General features: G+C 51.7%; 1 protein-coding gene across 9 annotated transcripts in view; it reads left to right on the top strand.

Annotated features, from left to right (window-relative positions):
* Nucleotides 1-21,083, top strand: part of LOC116937477 (FERM, ARHGEF and pleckstrin domain-containing protein 2-like) — a 74,561-nt gene that overhangs the window by 12,816 nt on the left and 40,662 nt on the right. For all 9 annotated transcript variants that reach the window (XR_012940286.1, XR_012940283.1, XR_012940285.1 and 6 more), the window contains 7 exons: nucleotides 4,370-4,412; nucleotides 6,202-6,280; nucleotides 6,603-6,700; nucleotides 13,774-13,891; nucleotides 15,020-15,167; nucleotides 18,078-18,173; nucleotides 18,942-19,216. Coding sequence is in view for 3 of the 9 variants with exons in the window: in XM_076063656.1 (XP_075919771.1) it covers nucleotides 4,370-4,412; nucleotides 6,202-6,280; nucleotides 6,603-6,700; nucleotides 13,774-13,891; nucleotides 15,020-15,167; nucleotides 18,078-18,173; nucleotides 18,942-19,216 (857 nt within the window). In the remaining 6 variants the exon portion in view is untranslated. The remainder of the gene's footprint in view (nucleotides 1-4,369; nucleotides 4,413-6,201; nucleotides 6,281-6,602; nucleotides 6,701-13,773; nucleotides 13,892-15,019; nucleotides 15,168-18,077; nucleotides 18,174-18,941; nucleotides 19,217-21,083) is intronic.

Genomic DNA, 21,083 nt, shown 5'->3' with positions numbered 1-21,083 from the left:
CACATAGAATCATTACACAGAGACACATAGAATCATTACACAGAGACACATAGACTCATTACACAGAGACACATAGAATCATTACACAGAGACACATAGAATCATTACACAGAGACCCATAGAATCATTACACAGAGACACATATAATCATTACACAGAGACACATAGAATCATTACACAGAGACACATAGAATGATTACACAGAGACACATAGAATCATTACACAGAGACACATAGAATCATTACACAGAGACACGTAGAATCATTACACAGAGACACATAGACTCATCACACAGAGACACATAGACTCATCACACAGAGACACATAGAATCATTACACAGAGACACATAGAATCATTACACAGAGACACATAGAATCATTACACAGAGACCCATAGACTGACCACACAGAGACACATAGACTCATTACACAGAGACACATAGACTCATCACACAGAGACACATAGAATCATTACACAGAGACACATAGACTCATCACACAGAGACACATAGAATCATTACACAGAGAGACATAGAATCATCACACAGAGACACATAGAATCATTACACAGAGACACATAGAATCATTACACAGTGACACATAGACTCATTACACAGAGACACATAGACTCATTACACAGAGACACATAGAATCATTACACAGAGACACATAGAATCATTACACAGAGACACATAGAATCATTACACAGAGACACATAGAATCATTACACAGAGACACATAGAATCATTACACAGAGACCCATAGAATCATTACACAGAGACACATATAATCATTACACAGAGACACATAGAATCATTACACAGAAACATATAGAATCATTACACAGAGACATGTAGAATCATTATACAGAGACATGTAGAATCATTATACAGAGACACGTAGAATCATTACACAGAGACACATAGAATCATTACACAGAGACACATAGAATCATTACACAGAGACACATAGAATGATTACACAGAGACACATAGAATGATTACACAGAGACACATAGAATCATTACACAGAGACACGTAGAATCATTACACAGAGACACGTAGAATCATTACACAGAGACACATAGACTCATCACACAGAGACACATAGACTCATCACACAGAGACACATAGAATCATTACACAGAGACACATAGACTCATTACACAGAGACACATAGAATCATTACACAGAGACACATAGAATCATTACACAGAGACACATAGAATCATTACACAGAGACACATAGAATCATTACACAGAGACACATAGAATCATTACACAGAGACACATAGACTCATCACACAGAGACACATAGACTCATTACACAGAGACACATAGACTCATTACACAGAGACACATAGAATCATTACACAGAGACACATAGACTCATCACACAGAGACACATAGACTCATTACACAGAGACACATAGAATCATCACACAGAGACACATAGAATCATCACACAGAGACACATAGAATCATCACACAGAGACACATAGAATCATTACACAGAGACACATAGAATCATTACACAGAGACACATAGAATCATTACACAGAGACACATAGAATCATTACACAGAGACACATAGACCTATTACACAGAGACACATAGAATCATTACACAGAGACACATAGAATCATTACACAGAGACACGTAGAATCATTACACAGAGGCACATAGAATCATTACACAGAGACACATAGAATCATCACACAGAGACACATAGGATCATTACACAGAGACACATAGTTTCATTACACAGAGACACATAGAATCATTACACAGAGACACGTAGAATCATTACACAGAGAAACATAGAATCATTACACAGAGACACATAGACTCATTACACAGAGACACATAGAATCATCACACAGAGACGCATAGAATCATTACACAGAGACACATAGACTCATTACACAGAGAAACATAGAATCATTACACAGAGATACATAGAATCATTACACAGAGACACATAGAATCGTTACAGAGAGACACATAGAATCATTACACAGAGACACATAGAATCATTACACAGAGACACATAGAATCATTACACAGAGACCCATAGACTGACCACACAGAGACACATAGACTCATTACACAGAGACACATAGACTCATCACACAGAGACACATAGAATCATTACACAGAGACACATAGACTCATCACACAGAGACACATAGAATCATTACACAGAGAGACATAGAATCATCACACAGAGACACATAGAATCATTACACAGAGACACATAGAATCATTACACAGTGACACATAGACTCATTACACAGAGACACATAGACTCATTACACAGAGACACATAGAATCATTACACAGAGACACATAGAATGATTACACAGAGACACATAGAATCATTACACAGAGACACATAGAATCATTACACAGAGACACGTAGAATCATTACACAGAGACACATAGACTCATCACACAGAGACACATAGACTCATCACACAGAGACACATAGAATCATTACACAGAGACACATAGACTCATTACACAGAGACACATAGAATCATTACACAGAGACACATAGAATCATTACACAGAGACACATAGAATCATTACACAGAGACACATAGAATCATTACACAGAGACACATAGAATCATTACACAGAGACACATAGACTCATCACACAGAGACACATAGACTCATTACACAGAGACACAGACTCATTACACAGAGACACATAGAATCATTACACAGAGACACATAGACTCATCACACAGAGACACATAGACTCATTACACAGAGACACATAGAATCATCACACAGAGACACATATAATCATCACACAGAGACACATAGAATCATCACACAGAGACACATAGAATCATTACACAGAGACACATAGAATCATTACACAGAGACACATAGAATCATTACACAGAGACACATAGAATCATTACACAGAGACACATAGACCTATTACACAGAGACACATAGAATCATTACACAGAGACACATAGAATCATTACACAGAGACACGTAGAATCATTACACAGAGGCACATAGAATCATTACACAGAGACACATATGATCATCACACAGAGACACATAGGATCATTACACAGAGACACATAGTTTCATTACACAGAGACACATAGAATCATTACACAGAGACACGTAGAATCATTACACAGAGAAACATAGAATCATTACACAGAGACACATAGACTCATTACACAGAGACACATAGAATCATCACACAGAGACGCATAGAATCATTACACAGAGACACATAGACTCATTACACAGAGAAACATAGAATCATTACACAGAGACACATAGAATCATTACACAGAGACACATAGAATCGTTACAGAGAGACACATAGAATCATTACACAGAGACACATAGAATCATTACACAGAGACACATAGAATCATTACACAGAGACCCATAGACTAACCACACAGAGACACATAGACTCATTACACAGAGACACATAGACTCATCACACAGAGACACATAGAATCATTACACAGAGACACATAGACTCATCACACAGAGACACATAGAATCGTTACAGAGAGACACATAGAATCATTACACAGAGACACATAGAATCATTACACAGAGACACATAGACTCATCACACAGAGACACATAGAATCATTACACAGAGACACATAGAATCATTACACAGAGACACATAGAATCATTACACAGAGACACATAGAATCATTACACAGAGACACATAGAATCATTACACAGAGACCCATAGACTGACCACACAGAGACACATAGACTCATTACACAGAGACACATAGACTCATCACACAGAGACACATAGAATCATTACACAGAGACACATAGACTCATCACACAGAGACACATAGAATCGTTACAGAGAGACACATAGAATCATTACACAGAGACACATAGAATCATTACACAGAGACACATAGACTCATCACACAGAGACACATAGAATCATTACACAGAGACACATAGAATCATTACACAGAGACACATAGAATCATTACACAGAGACACATAGAATCATTACACAGAGACACATAGAATCATTACACAGAGACACATAGAATCATTACACAGAGACACATAGACTCATCACACAGAGACACATAGAATCATTACACAGAGACACATGGAATCATTACACAGAGACACATAGACTCATCACACAGAGAAGCCGCGCCGCCTTGCTGCCTGCTGTTGCCTGCTGCTGTTGCCTGTTGCTGCTGCTGCCTGTTGCCTGCTGCCTGCTGCCTGTTGCCTGCTGCTGCCTGTTGCCTGCTGTTGCCTGCTGCTGCTGCACGAGGCATTTGCCCCTGGAAGGCCACGCTGGTGACCTTTGTCTTTGTGCGTGGTGCAGGTGTGGCTGGACGCCAGGAAGAGGATCACCAAGCAAGTGAGAAGTGAGAGACTCACAGACACGGAGGGGATGGAGGTCCATGTGTGTGTGTGTGTACACGTGTGTGTGTGTGCGTGCACGTGTGTGTGTGTACGTACACGTGTGTGTATGTACACGTGTGTGTGTGCGTACACGTGTGTGTATGTACACGTGTGTGTGTGTGTGCGTACACGTGTGTGTGTGTACACGTGTGTGTGTGTACACGTGTGTGTGTACGTACACGTGTGTGTGTGTGTACGTACACGTGTGTGTGTGTGTACGTACACGTGTGTGTGTGTGTACGTACACGTGTGTGTGTGTACGTACACGTGTGTGTGTGTACGTACACGTGTGTGTGTGTGTACGTACACGTGTGTGTGTGTACGTGTGTGTGTGTGTACGTACACGTGTGTGTGTGTGTGTACGTACACGTGTGTGTATGTGCGTACACGTGTGTGTACGTACACGTGTGTGTACGTACACGTGTGTGTGTGTACGTACACGTGTGTGTGTACGTACACGTGTGTGTGTACGTACGTGTGTGTGTGTGTACGTACACGTGTGTGTGTACGTACACGTGTGTGTGTGTACGTACACGTGTGTGTGCGTGTACACGTGTGTGTGCGTGTACACGTGTGTGTGCGCGTACACGTGTGTGTGTGTGTACGTACGTGTGTGTGTGTGTGCGTACACGTGTGTGTGTGTGTGCGTACACGTGTGTGTGTGTGTGTGCGTACACGTGTGTGTGTGTGCGTACACGTGTGTGTGTGTGCGTACACGTGTGTGTGTGTGTGTGCGTGCACGTGTGTGTGTGTGTGTGCGTGCACGTGTGTGTGTGCGTACACGTGTGTGTGTGTGTGCGTACACGTGTGTGTGTGTGCGCGTACACGTGTGTGTGTGCGCGTACACGTGTGTGTGTGCGCGTACACGTGTGTGTGTGCGTACACGTGTGTGTGTGTGTGTGCGTACACGTGTGTGTGTGTGTGTGCGTACACGTGTGTGTGTGTGCGTGTACACGTGTGTGTGTGCGTACACGTGTGTGTGTGTGTGCGTACACGTGTGTGTGTGTGTGTGTGCGTACACGTGTGTGTGTGTGTGTACACGTGTGTGTGTGTGTGCGTACACGTGTGTGTGTGTGTGTGTGCGTACACGTGTGTGTGTGCGTACACGTGTGTGTGTGTGCGTACACGTGTGTGTGTGTGTGTGTGCGCGTACACGTGTGTGTGTGTGTGCGTACACGTGTGTGTGTGTGTGCGTACACGTGTGTGTGTGTGTGCGTACATGTGTGTGTGTGTGTGTGCACGTGTGTGTGTGTGTGTGTGCGTCCGATTATCGGAACCGGTCCTGGGCCTCCCCTAGGTCGACTCAGCCTCAAATGAGTACCTGGTGTAGCGGTGTGTAGTAAACATCGCCACTGGGGAGACAAAGGCGGCCCGGGCGTGGTGCTGGCCACCCACCCCCTCGGCAGCCTCCATAGGAGCTCGCTAACAGCACTTGCCCCAAACGCCTGCTAAAGGCTACACGGGGGGTGTCTTTGCCTTCGCGTGTTCATGTCTCCATGTCTCTCTCCCTTGTGCCGGTGGGACTGGCTTCCTTCATCTCCCCGCCAACCTCTCTCCCTGCGTCCTCGTCTCTCTCCGTGCGTGTCTCTCCGTGCGTGTCTCTCCGTGCGTGTCTCCGCGTGTCTCTCCGTGCGTGTCTCTCCGTGCGTGTCTCCGCGTGTCTCTCCGTGCGTGTCTCTCCGTGCGTGTCTCTCCGTGCGTGTCTCCATGCGTGTCCCCCGCGTGTCCCCCGCGCGTCTCCGCGTGTCTCAGAACCCTCCATGGTGACGTTCAAGATGAGCGTGAAGTTTTTCCCTCCAGACCCTGGACAGCTGTTTTATGAATTCACGAGGTGAGGCGCGGAGGGGCATGGGGACACGGGGGACGTGGGGACGTGGTGACGTGGGGGACGTGGGGACGTGGGGACACACACGGGGACACGGACACACGGGGGGACGTGGGGACACGTGGAGACACGGGTCGACTCAGCCTCAAATGAGCACCCGGTGTAGCGGTGTGGAGTAAACGTCGCCACTGGGGAGACAAAGGCGGCCGGGCGTGGTGCTGGATCCACCCACCCCCTCGTGTGCCACAGTGCCTTGTGTGTGTGTGTACGTACACAGCCTGTTAAGGCTACACGGGGGACCTTTGTCCTTGTGTGTGTGTGTGTGCAGGTATTTGTTTGTGCTGCAGGTGAGGCGAGATCTTTCTCACGGCCGCCTGCCCTGCAGCGACACCTCTAGGGCCCTGCTGCTCTCTTACCTGCTGCAGGGTGAGTAGGGAATAGCGCCACGGTGGCTAGGAGATGTTGACTACCTCGCCTGGTACGCAGGAGGTCGTGGGTTCGATCCCGTCCCTGACAACGCCTGCTGCTGTATATTTGGAGTCTGCGTCTCTCTCTCTCTCTCATCATCATCACGGTGGCTAGGAGATGTTAACTACTTCGCCCGGTACGCAGGTGGTCATGGGGTTCATCCCGTCGCTGACGATGCCTGCTGCTGTATATTTGTAGTCTGTGTGTCTCTCTCTCTCATCATCATCACGGTGGCTAGGAGATGTTAACTACTTCGCCCGGTACGCAGGTGGTCATGGGGTTCATCCCGTCGCTGACGATGCCTGCTGCTGTATATTTGTAGTCTGTGTGTCTCTCTCTCTCATCATCATCACGGTGGCTAGGAGATGTTAACTACTTCGCCCGGTACGCAGGTGGTCATGGGGTTCATCCCGTCGCTGACGATGCCTGCTGCTGTATATTTGGAGTCTGCGTCTCTCTCTCTCTCTCGCTCCCCGTGGTCACGTCGATTTCTCTCCGGGTCGTCCGGGTTTTCCCCCTCCGCATTAAGAATCAACGTCCTATAAAATCAGAAAAAAATGAGCACATGTTTTGTACCCTTTCTGCAAGCAAGCAAGTTACCGCGCATTTAACCACACGCGCGGCTGTACTTGTGGGCATTCATAGCTCGGGGTGAGTGCGCCGCGAGACCGTTCGCCGATTGGCGTTGCTCTCTGTTCTGACACTGCTGGTGAGACTAAGGCCCTGAAGAAGGCTGCCGTCTCTGTTGTAGGCCAATGGGGTTTCCAAGCGCAGTGCGTCGATATTATCAGAGCAGTGTTTACCCCTCTGGTTTTTTTTCGGTGAAGTGACGCACGGTGAAACCTTGGATTGCGAGTAACTTGGTCTGCGAGTGTTTTGCAAGACGGAGCAAACATTGTTAAATAGATATTAACTTGATTAACGAGCGAGGGTGTTGCAATACAGCAGTGCACGTATACGCTTTCCCTTATAGGGGAAACACATACTATGAGAATAGGTTTTACCCTTTTAACTGGCACAAAAACTGACACCTTTATTCAAGGCATCATGTTTGCAATAACCACAACACAAGCAGTCAAAATGCAAACAAAAAAGACAACTCTGATAATAATATGCACGATATTATCAGAGTTGTCTTTTTTGTTTGCATTTTGACTGCTTGTGTTGTGGTTATTGCAAACATGATGCCTTGAATAAAGGTGTCAGTTTTTGTGCCAGTTAAAAGGGTAAAACCTATTCTCATATCTTGTTTCTGGCAAAGGAGGTCTCATAATGAAACACATACTAATTAACGGATTACTAACGTAGCATATAATCACAATAACACACATTACAACGAATTACTAATCTACAACTCATTACTAATCATAACCATTGACTGATTACCGATCGATCATATAATTACTGCACCTGATATGAGTTAAGTGATGACGTCACCCTGCTGCTGCTCTATATAAAACCGGGAGCAAGTGAGGGCTTTACCATTGTGGCGAATTGCCCGATGATGCTGGATGTAATTGGCAGCGAAACGTCACGGTACTACTCAAACATCGTAAATGTTGTGGATTCGCTCTTCAACACACCGGTGAGGGGGGCTAAAGTAGTGAACTATTTTGCCTTTTATATTCTTAGTTTTTTCGGGTAAAGTCACGTTGAAGGGAAACAACAAAATAATAAAATACAACTCACATCAGGCGCAGTATTATTATTTTGTTGTTTCCCTTCAACGTGACTTTACCGAAAAAAACTAAGAATATGAATTGCTGCAGTCACGAAAGCTTTAAATCAAAATTTATTTTGCCTTTTGTCAACGCGACACTTTATTTTGCTGATTGGTCGTGCCGGGCGGTGGAGGGTTACGACACATTCGTAAATGAAACGCGATCCAACCCATAAACGCCTTTTTATTTACGAACGCTTTGTACTGCCGAGCGTCATTGGAAATGAAACGAAATGCAACGGATGACGGGCGTTTCGTTGGCAACACGAGCGGTCGCCATCGGGCGACCGAAACGTCGTCGCCTGTCGTGCTTTCTTTCATTTCTGCCCACGTGATGGCTTTTCCCGAAAGAACCAAAGAGTACATGGACTCCCGCAGGCAGGCAATGCGGCCAAGTCAAGATCGAGAAATGTTTGTTCGCCGTGTTTCAACGCAGGCATCGGTGCGCGTTTTTTTTTCATTTTCCGTCTCGGTTTTCATTTGTTTGGAATCGCCCCGCGAGCCATTCGGCTCTTGATTTGGGGATGCGACCGCGACAATCAATAACATCGCAAGGTACATTTAAGATTCGGCGGCACGCAAGTTTAAACATCCCCGGCAAAAAACAATGAGGTCTTGCCAGAAAATGCACCGTTTGTTTATGCTGCGTGCAAAAACGTGCAAAATAATAAGAATAATAATAATCGCATTTTGATGTTTGATCACAATGACAATCGATACAATTTAGATTACAATGTTTAGTCTAACTCGATACTAATGCACGGTAACTTGATTCTAAGCAAAGGGTGTAATCTGTTGGGTGTTTGAACGTCTTCACACGACTCTTTTATTGCTGCCAGAAAGTGTAAAGCCCCTTCTAATTTTTTTCCAACTTTTTTTTGACACTGGTGGCGAAATTTTGCCCTTTAAATTTGCACGCGATGATAATGATGATGATGAGCCAATGATGTTGAGCTGTCATTTGAGGTGGCCAGGTCGCTTCTGCAAAGGAGTTGCACGGCAGCTCACTGGGCCTCACCTGGTGAAATAAAACATTTGTTTGGCTTAGAGTGAGTGTGAGTTAGTGAGTGAGTGTGCGTGCGTGTGTACATGAGCGTGTGTGTGCGTGCGCATAGCAAGGGGAGCGCTGCGCTACGAACCCGGCGACCCGAGTTCGATTCCCGCTCACGGCCAACACCGTTGACGATTATCTAAACCCGGTCCTGGGCCTCCCCTAGGTCGACTCAGCCTCAAGGGAGTACCTGGTGCGGTGGTGTAGTAAACATCGCCACTGGGGAGACAAAGGCGGCCGGGCGTGGTGGTGCTGGCAACCCGCAACCTCGTGTGCCGTGCCGGCCTTCGTAGGTGCTGCTCGCTAGCAGCACTTGCCCCAGCAGTCAGTTACAGCTATACGTGGACAGTGCTGTGGGGGGAGATCCAATTTTGATTGGCTCCTCCCCTCATGGCATATGTGTCCACCACAGGGGCTAAACGGGGGCTCTGGACGGGTGCGAGGGGCTGGTAACCCCTCCACCTTCAATTAATTACCACGAAACTACGAGTTAAACTGAAATATGTAACTAATAAGCTTGTGCCGGAGGCCCCGGGGGGCCAGGCGTCTATGACGTCTCCTGGCCAAACCCCAATTGGCGGAGCCAGGAGATTGAATACCTACCCTCGGGGCTACTCCAGAAACAACGAAAAGCCACTACGGATGGCCACGTGGAATGTTCGAACGCTCACTGCAGAGGAGAGGCTGCCACTCCTCTGTCGGGAGCTGGACCGGTACCGCCTGGATCTATGCGGCATTCAGGAGGTCCGGTGGACCGGCTCTGGCTCCTGCCACCATGAGGGGTGGACAGTCCTCTACTCGGGGCAGCAGACTGCCAAACAACAGGGTGTGGGTCTTCTTTTGAACAAGAGAATGAAGGGGGCGTGGGAGCGTGGCGGTGAGGTGTGGGAAGCTGTTAGACCCAGGCTACTTTGGGCTCGCCTTCCCATCAACCGGAGGCGAGGAATGGTGGTCGTGGTTACTTACGCCCCCACCGAAGATGAACATCCGTGGAGGGATGCAGGCAAAGCCGATGAGTCAGATGCCTTCTATGACCTCCTGTCACAGGTGCTGGCTAAAGTGGCCCCTCGGGATAGAGTCATCATGTTGGGCGACTTCAATGCCCGAGTTGGTCATGATACTGGCACCTGGTCTGGAGTGATTGGAGGGCATGGGCCAGATCAGCTCAATAACAACGGTAGGAGGCTGCTAGATTTTTGTGCAGCCCATGGGCTTGTAATTACCAGCGCGCTGTCCCGGCATCGGCGCATCCACACAACATCATGGATGCATGCCGGGTCCAAGCAGGAACATCTGCTGGACTACATAGTGACGGACCAGCGAATGCGAGCCCATGTCCTTGACACCAGGACCTACCGTGGAGCTGATTTGCCCTCTGACCATCGACTAGTCATCTGTAAGATGCGCCTGCCATTCTTCCACTCCGGTGGTGGGTGTACACCCAGGACCCCATTCCAACATAAAGTGGCCTGGTCTCAATTATCTGATGAAAGTTGCAAGCGAGAATTTCATCATCGCTTGCGGCTGGGATTGGCATCATCCCCGACTCCTCCTGATGTCGAGGGTAAATGGGCGAGGTTTAGGACTGTGACTCATGCAGCTGCAATGGCTGCTTTGGGTACGCGGTCCAGACCTCCCCAGAGACCCTGGCTGACAGAGGAGGTGTTCAGGATGGTTGAGAAAAAGCGACAGGCCCACTGTCATCGGCTACAGAATCCCACGTCAGAGAATGAGGAGGCTTACCGCAGCCTTCGCTCGGAGGTTCGGAGAGCCGTGAGGCGCTGCAAGGATGGGTGGTGGTCGCGGGTTGCTGAGGAGATGGAGTCTGCCTCAGTGGCCCGTGATTACAAATCTCTATTTAACTCCATCAAAAAAGTCACCTGCAGCGCCACACCTATTACCATCATTAGGGGAAAAAACGGTGATCCAATCTCCGACCCCCAGGAACAGGTTCGCAGATTTGCTGAGCATTTCTGTGAGGTCCTGGGGGAGGGAAAATCCCACAGCCAGGAAAACATTGTGGCACAAGGTGAGGATGACCCTGCTGAGGCTGCGGTGCCTCAAATATTGGAAGAAGTCACCCCCTGTGAGTGGCTGGCTGAGGTGCCATCTGCTGAGGAAGTATTGAAGGCGATCCGGAGTCTGAGACCAGGAAAGGCAGCGGGCAGAGATGATCTCCCAAGCGAAATGCTGAGGGAGGGTGGCGTTTGTGCACAGACTGCCCTATATGACATCATAACAACAGTCTGGACCACTGGACGGGTTCCACAGGATTGGAAGGATGCCCTGGTGGTCCCCCTTTTTAAGAAGGGGGACCGCACAGACTGTAACAACTACAGGGGCATCTCACTCCTCAGTGTGCCGGGAAAGGTCCTGGCAAGGATTATTCAGCATCGCCTTGCCAGGCACGCTGAGGAGAGGCTTGCGGAGCCCCAATGCGGTTTCAGGAAAGGGCGGTCCTGCACAGATGCCATATTTTCTGTCCGTCTGCTACAGCAGAGGTGTAGGGAATTCCAACAAGACCTACATCTCTGCTTTATTGACCTGGTCAAGGCCTATGATACCATCAGTAGGCCTGGGCTCTGGGTCGTTCTTCGTGCTTTTGGAGTACCTGACCCTCTGCTCACGATCATTAAGGACCTTCATGATGGTGAGCGGGCCCGGATAAAACTACATGGCCGGGAGTCAGAGCCATTCCCTGTACACCTTGGGGTGCGACAGGGATGTCCTCTGGCTCCCACATTATTTAACATCTATTTTGACCACGTAGTTTGTGAAGCCTTCAATAGCTGTACCGGGGGAATCTCCATATGGTACAGATATAATGGGAGGCTAATCGATGCCCGGGTGCGGTCAAGGGATGGCTCCCTATTGCTCAACCACGTTATGTATGCTGATGATTTGGTAATAGCTGCTCAGTCAGAGGAGGAGTTGGAGACGCTGCTGCTGAGACTGGAGCGTGCCACTAAGAGGTGGGGCCTTACCATCAGCCCCACCAAAACTAAGCACCTGCCTGGGTATTTTGTACCATCGGACACTCCACCCCCACAACTCCCAATCGGTGATGAGGCAGTTGTGGAGAGAGTGGAGAGTTTCCCATACCTGGGCAGTGTGCTTATGACTGGCTCCAGTTTAACAGCAGAGGTCTCACTCCGAATCAGTCGAGCGGCAATATCTTTTCATCGGTTGCGTAACGCTGTGTGGAAGCTACCTGGTCTGTCGCTCCGCACTAAGCTTCAGGTCTTCTCGGCCACGGTCATTCCCTCACTTCTCTACGCTTGTGAAACGTGGACCCCCCTAATGGAACATCTTCGCCGGTTAGAAACATTTAGGCTGGCCTGCCTACGATCCATCCTGGGTTTAACCAGACTGGATTGTGTGAGGAGCTCACAAATCCTTGAAAGATCTGGGCAGGGTCCCATCGGTGAGCTCCTCCGGCAGGCAAGGCTGCGATGGCTGGGTCATGTAGCCCGCATGCCCAGCCACCGCATGCCGAAACAGCTTTTGTTTGGCCGGATTGAGGGGGCTAAGCGGGCGCGGCACAGGCTAGAGAAGAGATGGAGTGATGTGGTACAGGAGGACGTGGAGCTGAGTGGACTTGCCGATGACTGGTACCAGCGGTGTCAAGATCGGCCTCTGTGGAGGAGGCTCGTGAAGGATGCTACTGGGCAGTTGGAGGCAGTCGCCCTCCAACAACAACGGAGGGCGGAGGAGCGACGCTCAGAACAACGAGCGGAGCGCCGGGTGGCTAAAGCACAGCAGGTTGGCACAGTAGGGGGCACAGGTGGTGCATCAGCCAGTCATCTCAGTCAGTCGACCCGTGGCACCTGGGTCTGCCCCGTGACCTCCTGCCAGCGGGCGTTCGACACTTCACGTGGCCTCAGGGTGCACATAGCCTGGCACAAGCGTCGTGGTGACGTCACCGCCACTTAGTGGCGAATGGCGGTTGTTGTTGTTGTTGTATGGGGAGCAGTAGTGCCACAGTTGTATGTTACTGTACGTTGAACTTCGTACGTAGCCAACCGTGCTAATCGGAGGTGCGCGGGAGGCAAGGACGACACTAAACGCATCGTGAAGCGGTTCTGAACAGATTCGTTTTTCGTCGGTGTGCTGTTAGAGGGCTGCCCGGGGGACCTTTGCCTTTGTCCCCGCGCGTTGTCATTTTGTTGTTGTGGTGTTATTGTTGTGTTATTGTTGTGTTGTTGTTGTGTTGTTGTTGTGTTGTTGTTGTGTTGTTGTCGTGTTGTCGTCGTGTTGCAGCGGAGGTGGGCGACGTCACGGAGAGCTCGGCACGCCACTTCCTGCGCACCGAGGGGCCGATGGCGTCCATCGCCCCCCTTGTGGAGGCCTCGGCCCTGCACATGCACCAGCAGCACCGGTGGGTGGGCGAGAGAGGGCCTGAGTGGGCCTGAGAGGGGGCCTGAGTGGGCGTGTGTGGGCGTGTGAGGCGTGTGAGGCGTGTGTGGGCGTGTGTGGGCGAGAGAGGGCGTGAGTGGGCCTGAGTGGGCGTGAGTGGGCCTGAGTGGGCGTGAGCGAGAGAGTGTATGAGTAGTGGACAGAGCCCTGGTCAGGCCGAGATGCACGTGCTGTGTGTGTGTACCTGTGTGTGTGTACCTGTGTGTATCTGTGTGTACCTGTGTGTATCTGTCTGTGTGTGTACCTGTGTGTGTACCTGTGTGTGTACCTGTGTGTATCTGTCTGTGCGTGTACCTGTGTGTGTACCTCTGTGTGTACCTGTGTGTGTACCTGTGTGTGTGTGTACCTGTGTGTGTACCTGTGTGTGTGTACCTGTGTGTGTGTGTACCTGTGTGTGTGTGTACCTGTGTGTGTGTACCTGTGTGTGTGTACCTGTGCGTGTACCTGTGTGCGTGTACCTGTGTGCGTGTACCTGTGTGTGTGTACCTGTGTGTGTGTACCTGTGTGTGTGTACCTGTGTGTGTACCTGTGCGTGTACCTGTGTGTGTGTACCTGTGTGTGTGTACCTGTGTGTGTGTACCTGTGCGTGTACCTGTGTGTGTGTACCTGTGTGTGTGTACCTGTGTGTGTGTACCTGTGTGTGTGTGTACCTGTGTGTGTGTACCTGTGTGTGTGTACCTGTGTGTGTACCTGTGCGTGTACCTGTGTGTGTGTACCTGTGTGTGTGTACCTGTGTGTGTGTACCTGTGTGTGTGTACCTGTGTGTGCGTGTACCTGTGTGTGTGTACCTGTGTAGTGGACAGAGCCCCGGGCAGGCCGAGCTGCACGTGCTGAGCGTATGTATCTGTGTGTACCTGTGTGTGTGTACCTGTGTGTGTACCTGTGTGTATCTGTGTGTGTGTGTACCTGTGTGTGTATCTGTTTGTGTGTGTACCTGTGTGTGTGTACCTGTGTGTGTGTGTACCTGTGTGTGTGTGTACCTGTGTGTGTGTGTACCTGTGTGTGTGTGTACCTGTGTGTGTGTGTACCTGTGTGTGTGTACCTGTGTGTACCTGTGCGTGTGTACCTGTGTGTGTGTGTACCTGTGTAGTGGACAGAGCCCCGGGCAGGCCGAGCTGCACCTGCTGGACGTGGCAAGGAAGTTGGAGTGGTTCGGCCTGCACCTGGTCCCCACCAAGGCGAGGGACGGCACCCCCCTCCACCTCGCCCCCACGCACTCGGGCATCGCCGCCTACAGGGTGGGCCCGCTCGCTCACCCGCTCGCTCACCCGCTCGCTCACCCGCTCGCCCGCTCGCTCGCTCGCTCACCCGCTCACCCGCTCACCCGCTCGCTCACCCGCTCGCTCGCCCGCTCGCTTGCCCGCCCACTCGTTCACCCACTCGCCCGCTCGCCCGCTCGCTCACCCGCTCGCTTGCCCGCCCGCTCGCTCACCCGCTCGCTTGCCCGCCCGCTCGCTCACCCGCTCGCCCGCTCGCCCGCTCGCTCACCCGCTCGCTTGCCCGCCCACTCGCTCACCCACTCGCCCGCTCGCCCGCTCGCTCACCCGCTCGCTTGCCCGCCCGCTCGCTCACCCGCTCGCCCGCTCGCTCGCCCGCTCGCTTGCCCGCCCACTCGCTCACCCACTCGCCCGCTCGCCCGCTCGCTCACCCGCTCGCTTGCCCGCCCGCTCGCTCACCCGCTCGCTCGCCCGCTCACCCGCTCGCTCACCCGCTCACTCACCCGCTCGCCCGCTCGCCCGCTCGCTCACCCGCTCGCTTGCCCGCCCGCTCGCTCACCCGCTCGCCCGCTCGCTCGCCCGCTCGCCCGCTCGCCCGCTCGCTCGCTCGCCCGCTCGCCCGCTCGCTCACCCGCTCACTCACCCGCTCGCCCGCTCGCCCGCTCGCCCGCTCGCTCGCCCGCTCGCCCGCTCGCTCGCTCACCCGCTCGCCCGCTCGCTCGCCCGCCCACTCGCCCACTCGCTCGCCCGCCCGCTCGCCCGCTCGCTCACCCGCTCGCCCGCTCGCTCGCCCGCCCGCTCGCCCGCTCGCTCACCCGCTCGCTCGCTCACCCGCCCGCTCGCTCACCCGCTCGCCCGCTCGCTTGCCCGCCTGATCGCTCACCCGCTCGCTTGCCCGCCCGCTCGCCCGCCCGCATGCTAACCAGCTCGCTCACCCACTCACCCACCCAGTGACCAACTCGCCCGCTCGCTCGCTCGCTCACTCACTCACCCACCTAGTGATCAACTCACCCGCTCGCTCGCTCGCTCACTCACTCACTCACTCACCCACCTAGTGATCAACTCGCTCACGCACGCACGCTCACCCGCAAGCCCACCCGCTCGCTCGCCCACCCACTCACTCGCTCGCTCGTCCACTCACCCATGCAGTGACCAACTCACCCGCTCGCTCACTCACTCGCTCACTCACCCACCCAGTGACCAACTCACCCGCTCGCTCGCTCGCTCACTCACTCACTCACTCACCCACCTAGTGATCAACTCGCTCACGCACGCACGCTCACCCGCAAGCCCGCTCCCTCGCTCGCCCACCCACTCAGTCGCTCGCTCGTCCACTCACCCACCCAGTGACCAACTCACCTGCTCGCTCACTCACTCGCTCACTCACCCACCCAGCTCACCCACTCGCTCGCCCGCACGCACGCTCACTCACCCGGCCACTCAGTCGCTCGCTCACTCGCTCGCTTACTCGCCCACCCAGTGACCAACTCGCTCACCCACCCGCATGCTCACACCTACCCGCCCGCATGCTCAGACCCACCCGCTCGCTCGCTCATTCGCTCATCCGCCCACCGAGCAACCAACTCGCTCACTCGCTCCCCCACTCGCCCACCGAGCAACCAACTCGCTCACTCGCTCCCCCACTCGCCCACCCAGCAACCAACTCGCTCACTCGCTCACCCACTCGCCCACCCAGCAACCAACTCGCTCACTCGCTCACCCACTCGCCCACCCAGCCACCAACTCGCTCGCCCACTCGCCCACCCAGCAACCAACTCGCTCACTCGCTCCCCCACTCGCCCACCCAGCGACCAACTCGCTCCCCCACTCGCCCACCCAGCAACCAACTCGCTCACTCGCTCCCCCACTCGCCCACCCAGCCACCAACTCGCTCACTCGCTCCCCCACCCAGCCACCAACTCGCTCACTCGCTCTCCCACTCGCCCACCCAGCCACCAACTCGCTCACTCGCTCCCCCACCCAGCCACCAACTCGCCCACTCGCCCACCCAGCCACCAACTCGCTCACTCGCTCCCCCACTCGCCCACCCAGCCACCAACTCGCTCCCCCACTCGCCCACCCAGCGACCAACTCGCTCACTCGCTCCCCCACCCAGCCACCAACTCGCTCACTCGCTCCCCCACTCGCCCACCCAGCGACCAACTCGCTCCCCCACTCGCCCACCCAGCAACCAACTCGCTCACTCGCTCCCCCACTCGCCCACCCAGCCACCAACTCGCTCACTCGCTCCCCCACCCAGCCACCAACTCGCTCACTCGCTCTCCCACTCGCCCACCCAGCCACCAACTCGCTCACTCGCTCCCCCACCCAGCCACCAACTCGCCCACCCAGCCACCAACTCGCTCACTCGCTCCCCCACTCGCCCACCCAGCCACCAACTCGCTCCCCCACTCGCCCACCCAGCCACCAACTCGCTCCCCCACTCGCCCACCCAGCCACCAACTCGCTCACTCGCTCCCCCACCCAGCCACCAACTCGCTCACTCGCTCCCCCACCCAGCCACCAACTCGCTCCCCCACTCGCCCACCCAGCCACCAACTCGCTCACTCGCTCCCCCACTCGTCCACCCAGCCACCAACTCGCTTACTCGCTCCCCCACTCGCCCACCCAGCCACCAACTCGCTCACTCGCTCCCCCACTCGCCCACCCAGCCACCAACTCGCTCACTCGCTCCCCCACCCAGCCACCAACTCGCTCACCCGCTCCCCCACCCAGCCACCAACTCGCTCCCCCACTCGCCCACCCAGCCACCAACTCGCTCCCCCGCTCGCCCACCCAGCCACCAACTCGCTCACCCGCCCGCCCGCCCGCCCATCGTGCCGGCCTTCGTAGGCGCTGCTCGCGAACGGCACTTGCCCCAACAGTCTGTGAAAGGCCACAGGGGGGACCTTTGTCTTTGTTGCGTCACAGGGCAGCACGAAGCTGAATTTGTGTTCCTGGGCCAAGATCCGCAAGCTGAGCTTCAAGAGAGACCGCTTCTTCCTGAAGCTGCACGCAGAGGCTTACGTGAGTGAGAGAGAGCATGAGGGAGTGTGAGAGAGAGACAGTGTGAGAGAGAGAGAGAGTGTGAGAGTGTGATAGTGAGAGAGAGTGTGAGAGAGAGAGAGAGTGTGAGAGAGTGTGAGTGTGAGAGTGTGATAGTGAGAGAGAGTGTGAGTGTGAGAGTGTGATAGAGAGAGAGTGTTAGAGAGAAAGTGTGTGATAGTGAGAGAGTGTGATAGTGAGAGTGTGATAGTGAGAGAGAGTGAGGGAGTGTGATAGTGAGAGAGAGAGTGTGATAGTGAGAGAGAGTGTGATATTGAGAGAGTGCGATAGTGAGAGAGAGTGCGATAGTGAGAGAGAGTGTGATAGTGAGAGAGAGTGAGAGAGAGAGTGTGATAGTGAGAGAGTGTGTGAGTGTGTGATAGTGAGAGAGAGTGTGAGTGTGTGATAGTGAGAGAGTGTGTGAGTGTGTGATAGTGAGAGAGAGTGTGAGTGTGATAGAGAGAGAGTGTGAGAGATAAAGAGTGTGATAGTGAGAGTGTGTTAGAGAGAATGAGTGTGATAGTGAGAGAGAGTGTGATAGTGAGAGAGAGTGTGAGAGAGAAGAGTGTGATAGTGATAGAGAGAGTGTGAGAGTGGTGAACTTCTTTCGCACCGTACGTAGCCAACCGTGCCAATCGGAGGTGCATGGGGAGCGAGGGAAGACAAACCAACCAACACCGCCCCCCTCCCTCACCCCCCCCCCCTCCTCACCCACCCCACCCCCCCCTCCCCCCGCGGGCTCATCCGCAGGAGTTTGAGCCGCCGTGGTGCTGCGTGGACACGCTCGAGTTCACGATGCCCGACCGTGACGCCTGCAAGCGCCTGTGGAAGCGCTGCGTGGAGACGCACGCCTTCTTCCGCTCGACGCCTCCCGCCTCCTCCTCCACCGCCTCAGCCGCCACCGCCGCCTCCGCCGCCTCCTCCTCCTCCACCGCCTCAGCCGCCACCGCCGCCTCCGCCGTGTCCCCACGCGCCCGCCGGCATCGTGCGGCGCTCTTCGTCCGCGGCTCGGCGTTCCGCTACAGGCGAGAGAAAGAGGGAGACCGCCAGTAGCGTCGCACCCCCCCCCCCGCCCGCTCCACCTCATCTTCCCCGGCTGTACACTACACTATACACTACACTACTATACACTACACTACTATACACTACACTACTATACCCTACACTATACACTACACTACTATACACTACACTACTATACACTACACTATACACTACACTATACACTACACTATACACTACACTATACACTACACTATACACTACACCACTATACACTACACTATACTATACACTACTATACACTACACTATACACTACACTATACACTACACTATACACTACACTACTATACACTACACTATACACTACACTACTATACACTACACCACTATACACTACACTACACACTACACTATACACTACACTATACACTACACTATACACTACACTATACACTACTATACACTACACTATACACTACACTACACTATACACTACACTATACACTACACTATACACTACTATACACTACACTATACACTACACTATACACTACACCACTATACACTACACTACTATACACTACACTACTATACACTACGCTATACACTACACTACTATACACTACACTATACACTACACTATACACTACACTATACACTGCACTATACACTACACTATACACTACACTATACACTACACTACTTTACACTAAACACTACACTACTTTACACTACACTATACACTACACTACTATATACTACGCTATACACTACACTACTATACACTACGCTATACACTACACTATACACTACACTATACACTGCACTATACACTGCACTATATACTACACTATACACTACACTCTACACTGCTATACACTACACTATATACTACACTATACTACTATACACTGCTGTACACTACACTATACACTACACTGCTATACACTACACTGCCATACACTACACTATACAATACTATACACTACACTATACACTACTATACACTACACTATACACTACACTATACACTACACTATACACTACACTACTATACACTACACTATACACTACACTATACACTACACACTACACTACTATACACGACATTATATACTACACTATACACTACTATACACTACTACACACTACACTACTACTATACACTACACTACTATACACTACACTATACACTACACTCTACACTGCTATTCACTACTTTTTTCCCCCCTTTCCACGTCTGTCACGATGGACACACACAATCCGCGCGCTCCGCTGTGTTTTGGCCGTGCGGGTCCAGGGCGTGCCACCTTGTTTATTCTGCGTAGTTTTCCGCGACGTGCTCGCCTTTTTTATTCTTCTACGCTTTGCACCTCCGATCGATATCGTTGTTGTAACTGTGACCAGTTACAAGCTAATCACTCAGCTATTTCAATGCTAAATTCTATGCCAATTCCTTTGTCAAGGGGTGCCTCTGCAGATGTGTATACTTTAACTTAGCTATTTCAATGCTAAATTCTATGCCAATTCCTTTGTCAAGGGGTGCCTCTGCGGATGTGTATACTTTAACTTGGCTATTTCAATGCTAAATTCTATGCTAATTCCTTTGTCAAGGGGTGCCTCTGCGGATGTGTATACTTTAACTTAGCTATTTCAATGCTAAATTCTATGCTAATTCCTTTGTCAAGGGGTGCCTCTGCGGATGTGTATACTTTAACTTGGCTGTTTCAATGCTAAATTCTATGCTAATTCCTTTGTCAAGGGGTGCCTCTGCGGATGTGTATACTTTGACTTAGCTATTTCAATGCTAAATTCTATGCTAATTCCTTTGTCAAGGGGTGCCTCTGCGGATGTGTATACTTTGACTTAGCTATTTCAATGCTAAATT

This window comes from Petromyzon marinus, unplaced genomic scaffold (assembly GCF_048934315.1).
Source record: "Petromyzon marinus isolate PM22_M1 ecotype Great Lakes invasive population unplaced genomic scaffold, UKy_Petmar_22M1.pri1.0 PM_Scaffold_17, whole genome shotgun sequence".
Lineage (NCBI taxonomy): Eukaryota > Metazoa > Chordata > Hyperoartia > Petromyzontiformes > Petromyzontidae > Petromyzon > Petromyzon marinus.
Note: the sequence above shows the minus strand (reverse complement) of the source record. Positions and strands in the feature narration are given on the sequence as shown.